Source organism: Etheostoma cragini, chromosome 21 (assembly GCF_013103735.1).
Source record: "Etheostoma cragini isolate CJK2018 chromosome 21, CSU_Ecrag_1.0, whole genome shotgun sequence".
Taxonomy (NCBI): Eukaryota; Metazoa; Chordata; class Actinopteri; order Perciformes; family Percidae; genus Etheostoma; species Etheostoma cragini.
In genome coordinates this window covers 14735281-14742297 of record NC_048427.1, presented here as the reverse complement: position 1 = coordinate 14742297, position 7017 = coordinate 14735281, and the positions used below count along the sequence as shown (strand labels likewise).

General features: G+C 43.6%; 1 protein-coding gene across 2 annotated transcripts in view; it reads left to right on the top strand.

Moving 5' to 3' along the window:
• aco2 (aconitase 2, mitochondrial) overlaps window positions 1-4329 on the top strand; it is a 10209-nt gene extending 5880 nt beyond the window's left edge. Inside the window, exons 12-18 of one of the 2 annotated variants that reach the window (XR_004654977.1) lie at window positions 465-576; window positions 666-944; window positions 1058-1249; window positions 2038-2170; window positions 2390-2511; window positions 2617-3380; window positions 3413-4329. Coding sequence is in view for 1 of the 2 variants with exons in the window: in XM_034859744.1 (XP_034715635.1) it covers window positions 465-576; window positions 666-944; window positions 1058-1249; window positions 2038-2170; window positions 2390-2511; window positions 2617-2748 (970 nt within the window). In the remaining variant the exon portion in view is untranslated. Of the gene's footprint in view, window positions 1-464; window positions 577-665; window positions 945-1057; window positions 1250-2037; window positions 2171-2389; window positions 2512-2616 lie in introns of both variants that reach the window. The other variant, XM_034859744.1, reaches the window with a different exon arrangement.
• Window positions 4330-7017: the final 2688 nt, after the last annotated feature.

Sequence of the window (7017 nt, the reverse complement as noted above, 5' to 3'; positions counted from 1 at the left end):
TTTTGGAAAATGGCTGCAATGAAACAAAGAGTGAAAAATTTAAAGGGGTCTGAATACTTTCCGTACCCACTGTACCTCCGCCTTACATACTTTTACACTTAGTGGCGCCGTGAGGAGTGCCAGCCGGACGATTATTTGCTACTGCCGGCAGATTTGAAATCCTGTTGAAGATGGAGGATCACGCCTGTTCTCGAGGACATAATTAAATTAAAACGACAACGTGACAGGCAAAGCAACAAGACCAAAGTTAATATTGGAGTAACTAGAACTGCTGCGTGTAAATGATGGAGATACTAAGAGCTAATTCCGGGTTCGGCAACCGTAGGAATTAAAATGCACTCAGAATGGGAAAGGCTGGAGAGTAATATTCAATTGGTTGTCACACAATTTCATCGCTAGATGGGAGAAATTCTTACACAATGTAGCTTTAAGGTAAAAATATATATGTTGTGTTTTGCATTCAGGCAGGATGTGAAAAAGGGGGAGAAGAACACAATCGTCACTTCCTTCAACAGAAACTTCACTGCCAGGAATGACGCTAACCCTGCAACACACGCCTTTGTTACCTCCCCTGAGGTAAAGTCGCATCAAATCCACACTACTGAATGTAAGCACCGGCTTCCATATTGAAGCTAAACGCCCATGCATCTCCTTTTCTTCCTCAGATTGTCACTGCACTCGCCATCGCCGGCACATTAAACTTCAACCCAGAGACGGATTACCTCACAGCTGCCAACGGAGAGAAGTTCAAGCTGGACCCCCCCAACGGAGATGAACTACCTGCCAAGGACTTTGACCCAGGCCAGGACACCTACCAGCACCCGCCCACTGACGGTTCCAGCGTTGCGGTGGATGTCAGCCCTACAAGCAACCGGCTACAGCTGCTGGAGCCCTTTGGGAAATGGTATGGCGGTGATCTTGAGGACATGAAGGTCCTCATAAAGGTCTGCTCTTTTGAAATGCTGACCCCTTCCCGTTTCGTCTTCAAATGTTCTCACTGTGGCTGTTTTTTGTTTTTGTTTAGTTTTTTATAATTTGCTGTTCTCCATCTCCACAGGTGAAGGGCAAATGCACAACAGACCACATCAGCGCTGCCGGACCTTGGCTGAAGTTCCGCGGTCACCTGGATAACATCTCCAACAACATGCTGATCGGTGCAGTCAACAGCGAGAACGATGCCATCAACAAGATTAAAAACTACCTGACAGGGGAGTACGGACAGGTCCCCGATGTGGCCCGTCACTACAAGGTAAGGACTGCAGAGGGGAAAGGGCGCAGGCACTGGGTTTTTGGGCCAAAGCTGCTCTCTGGCGGCACACCATTACTTTGTATTGATTTTTAAATTTGGCATGCCGTGTCTTGGAGCTGTCCTCCATCTATTACACTGTATTTCTCCTCTAAAAAGAATTGCATCCGTCTCTTGACTTGATTTTGGTCATTTATTCCCTTGTATTTAAGAGGTGAATTTTATATATATATAATTTATTTATTCTAACCCTAAAAACACGATTACTAGTTTTCAAGAAAAAGACTCCAACCTTACACTGGTGAGGGACTGTGAGCATCTGCTGCTTTTCTATGTTTGATCTTTCTTATCCTCATTGTAAGTGGAATATGTTTTGAACCAAAATTTTACAGTTGCTGTGGGGAATATAATTAAAGCGAGACATAGTCTGATCACGTTTGATACATCCGTCTTGTGTTGCGTTGTGCAGGTGACCAATGCTGTAAACACTATACATCAAAACCTACACCGTATATCTCTACAGAAGGATTCCCGTTAACTTCTAGCGTCATGTACAAAATCTTAACACTTTTAAAAATAACGATTAACAGTTTTCGTGTGTGTGTGTGTGTGTGTGTGTGTGTGTGTGTGTGTGTGTGTGTGTGTGTGTGTGTGTGTGTGTGTGTGTGTGTGTGTGTGTGTGTGTGTGTGTGTGTGTGTGTGTGTGTGTGTGTGTGTGTGTGTGTGTGTGTGTGTGTGTGTGTGTGTGTGTGTGTGTGTGTGTGTGTGTGTGTGTGTGTGTGTGTGTGTGGGCCAACAGTGTGTCCTGGGTTGTGGTGGGAGATGACAACTACGGCGAGGGCTCGAGCAGAGAGCACGCTGCGCTGGAGCCCAGACATCTGGGAGGAAAAGCCATCATTGTCAAAAGCTTCGCCAGAATTCACGGTACTGCACTGCACAATAACTGCTGATGATGGACAGTACTGTCGTAGAATTCAATTTGTGAAGAGAAGTCTTTGACCGTCCATCTGGGCAATGTCCAGTGGTTTTATTTTTTTCTTAAACTTAAGTAAAGAAATGTTTTTTACGTAAACTGAAGACTGTGTGAAATCGTACACCTCACCATCATTCTCTCAAATAACCAACATGTCTCCCTCCTTTCAGAAACTAACTTGAAGAAGCAGGGTGTGCTGCCATTGACCTTCAGCAACCCATCAGACTACGACAAGATCCGCCCTGATGACACCATCTCCATCAGGGGACTCAAATCCTTTGCTCCAGGAAAGGTAAGCAGGCATTACAGGCGGAAACAGTTTGCTGTTGTCTCCCAACCTTCCTACAGTTGTCACAGAAAAGCATCTGCAATGAGAACCTGTTCTCGTTCTCCCCAGCCTCTTACCGCGCTTGTGAAGCACAGCGACGGCAGCAAGGACGTCCTGGAACTGAACCACACCTTTAACGAGACACAGATCGAATGGTTCCAGGCAGGCTCGGCCCTCAACAGGATGAAGGAGCTGCAATGATGGAGAGGAGTGAGGAACAAAACATGTGGAGGAGGATTTTTGATTGGGGTGGGGGGGATTGTGTGGAAGTTGGGAGAAGAACATTGGTGCTGTTAATGATCATCTGCATTTGCACACAGTTTGAACTGAAGACGCGTGTCTGTATACCTACTAAAAGTTAAAAGTTGATCAGCTCATACAAAGTGCCATGATATTGTTGATCATGGAACAATAGCAACTGGTCTGTGGTCAGATATTTCCAAAACCCGTCATTTTGTCGGTACTATAAGCTGCTCTGTTTTAAAGTCAAACAGTGATAAGAAATCTGTTTGCTTTGATGACCGTTCGCGCGCACATACACACACACACACACTCACACTCACACTCTAAGCTTTGACCCTGTCCGTGGTATAATACCCTGCCAGCTCATGTGCTCCCTGGGTTTTTTGCAGCTGTTCAAACAGTTCTGTAGAGCGTGGATGTCACTTGACACTGGAGCTACGCCAGCTGATCACACACTTGCTTGAGGATTGTGTTGCACACTGCATGCACGGCAATGATCCGCTTTAGTCCACCGTTGGCATTCACCCTGCCCCAGTGTTATTTACACTCCACTTTGACATCGTAAACACTGCTGTTGGCTGCAACCCTGGGTCCATTTGTTAAGTGTAGTTGTCGCTGCAAGGACCACAGGGATCCAAAAGGAACTTGAGAGCACAAGTTCCTGTCTGCCCCCTAGTGTCCTCGATAAGGCACTGCAGCTAGCTCATTTTATTTAAATGACAGTTTTTAAAGCAGCAACCAGTTGACACAACTCTTTTTTTTCTAGGGATTGTTTAAAGACTTTCTGGGAAACAGAAAATCACATAAGTGCTTGTGGCCGTTTGAGAGTAAGTGGATTCAACATAAAGGTAAACTTGACAGACTATTTCCTTACATCTTTACAGTGAGATCATTTAGGAGTCTGTTTTTATATCCATGTTTTAATTTGCAATAGTACATATTGTCATGTTAACTTACCATGACTTAATATGGAGACTTCTATGGTTTGATACTGTCTAAGAATGGTGTGTGGGGGGGCTTCTTCTTCACCTTACACCATTACTACCACCATCTTTAAAGTGCCCTCCAGATCAAAACATTTCCTCTTTATAAGGCCAAATGCATCAGATGGTTTTCCCTTGTTTATTTATTTATGTTTTTTTTTTTCCAGCAAGATGTTCAGATCGTGTGGGATATTTCATGAACTTGTTTTTATGGACATGACTCCATCCCGTGTTTTTGGTGCTCTTTTTTGTCGGATAGCATGACACTTTTTGTGTTCCTTTTACCTCAACAAAACAAAGAAAAAGGGATCATTACATCAGATCAGAAGCAAAATGGGTTTTTGTCTTTATGCCTACTTTTACTTCCCAGTTCCTGCTAACTAAATGCGTCAAAAGCTTAAGGATCAGATGGAGGCAGAACCACTTTGTTACTCTAACCGACTGTGTGAAGTGTCTGGGTCCGTGTATATTTAAATGTTATTTTTCTCCCAGATTATCTTTTCTGTAATACAGAAATGCCAATGGGTTGTAAAATAAAAATCACAGATCTCATTTATTTACATTGGCTCCAGTGATGTGACTTCAATCTGTCTATGATTGAGTTGGTGCTATTTGTAGAGGGTGATAGTGAGAACCGATCCAATTACTTAGTTAATTTAAGTTATGTACAGTGTTGGTAGGATAAACCTGAGCAAATGAGCCAAGCACTAGAGTGTGGTTGTTCTTAAATCATCCATCTTCGTCCACTTATCCGGGGTCGGTTTGTGGGGGGAGGCAGCTCCAGCAGGGGACCCCAAACTTCCCCAGGTTGGAGATATAATCCCTTTACCAAGGCCTCCTCCCAGCTGGACGTGCCTGGAACACCTCCCTAGGGAGGCGCCCAGGAGGCTTCCTTACCAGATGCCCAAATCACCTCAACTGGCTCCCTTTGACGCAAAGTACCAGCGGCTCTACGCCGATCTCCTCACGGATGACTGAGCTTCTCACCCTATCTCTAAGGGAGCCTCTCTCCTGAGGAAACCCATTTTGGTCGCTTGATCTTTAATCATGTTCGTCTTATTAGGCTTATTGGAAACTTTTGAAATAATAGGTTAAAGATCAAGTATGTAAATGTATGAATATAAATCCTGTTTGGACTGACAGGTTCGTAACAGTTCAGTTGTGTTAACGCGTCCAGACAAAAGGGAAAGACTGAATTATTCAGCTCTGCCTGGTTGGACATTTGCATTTGACATGTGATTTCTAAAATCCTGCATTAAGAGAATGAGGGACTATGCTGTTTTTGATCTTTCTCTTTTCTCTTTCTGTAGTTTGACTTGTCAAGAGGCAGGTCCTGATTTGCTTTAAACATAGCCCACAACCACATGTCAAAATGTAATACCTGAGTGCAGGCTGAATATATGAAGTAGTGCATGTGTGTGCAAATGCAACATGCAAATGATGTCGCCTTGCCCCTGATGGCCCAGCTTGATCATCTGAGGAGATGTAGGATAAACTGGATAGGAAACCGGTCTAAAGAACTGAGAAACTGCATATTTCTAGTTAGTTTCATAGTTTGGTTTAGCACTGAGGTAGTAGCTGGTGGATTGTGCTAGATTTTATTATCTTGAGAGGGGTTTCTAATGTTCTGACCCCGTCATGTAAATGGCAGCCTATTTCTGACAATATGATGGGAAAACAACGTCTGGTAATTACAGTTAGTTTTTTTTTTTTAACTTCCTCAAAATGATGACTTAGTTTTTTTCAAAATAATGTGATCGTAGTTCATTATTATGACTGGACAGTATCAGGACAAGACCCCATCTTTCATCACATTGGCAGAAATGGGCTTCCATATGTTTGTATAGTATGAAATAAAGGACAAAAACACGCCACACTATAATAAAGTCCAGTACAACACATTTAATTATGACCTCAGAAATAAATTTACATGAATATATACTTTTTTTTCTTTTACAATAGGCCTACTAATGTTTTCATTAACGTATTTTTATGCGCATCTTGAAGTTTCGCATTAAAAACTGTTGATGGAAACGGCAAAATACGATAACACTTCCTCAAATTCGCAAAAAACAATTCACGCTCGCTTGAGGTGGTTTATGACTTTTCCGGAAAGAGTTAATGCTCAAAATGGGAGATGGAAACAGATTTTCAGAATAAGTTGGGATGTATCGAACATGTAGCTCACATGACTATAGTCCCGGTATCCATCGGAGGGGGAAGGATTGGGTCCGGGTCCGGGTCCGGGTCCCATCCAGTGCGGCGTACACAGGTGCGCGGTGGAGTTGCGGTGCGCTATAGCCAGGCCTCATGCGGCCACGTTGGGCGACTTGCCGAATTGGTCCAACGGCTTGAATCGTATGCGGCCCTGTTTCCCTGACACCAAATGTCTCTGCCACGATATTCTGCACAGGTGGCCAACTTGTCCAACCTATCTCCATTTACCCAAATAACTTGCCAGCTTCTAAACTATTTAATTTGAACATTATAAACTTTGAAAAGACAAAACGTAGGCCTATCTATTGAATTGTAATTGATTGTAGGCCTACAGGTGTACAAAGTGAGTTTATATGAGCCTTATGGTGGCAAATGTTTTTTTTTTTTTTTTTTAAAGATTAGCCTACTTCCCTGGGCATTCCAATGGACAGGACAGCTGAAGTTATGAAAGGGGAGAGAGAGGGGGAGTGACATGCAGCAAAGGGCCGCAGGCCGGACCCGAACCCGGACCGGCTGCGCCGAGGAAACCCCTACACATGGGCACCCGCTCCACCAACCGAGCCATCTGGGTGCCCTTATGGTGGCAAATGTGGCAGTTTCCACAACTCAAAACGATGTCATCATTAACGTCATGGAAGGAAGTGGTCCATTGACAGTGACTGGGAGAAGGGTGATAGAAGGTTCCAACGATATCAGACACGGCCTGTAGCCTACTACAATGTTTGTTAGAAAGGGAAAGAAAAGTAAAAATGACTAGGCCTACGCTATATAGTAGCTATGACAAGGTAGATACAAATATTTTGAACTGGAGAAATGAGTGAAAGTAGGCTACACCCTCTTTTTAAAAGACTAGAAGTAGGCCTACATTTGGTTTTTATTTTACAGGACATAGGTCTACAGAGCTTCACTTGTCTTAACCAAATAAAGTCCCTTCAACACCCACTCAACCCTCACACAGCGATAGAAAAACAGTCAGAAAGGTTTCCATCCACGAGAACAAAGAGTGACTGTGGTGGTGTGTTTAGCC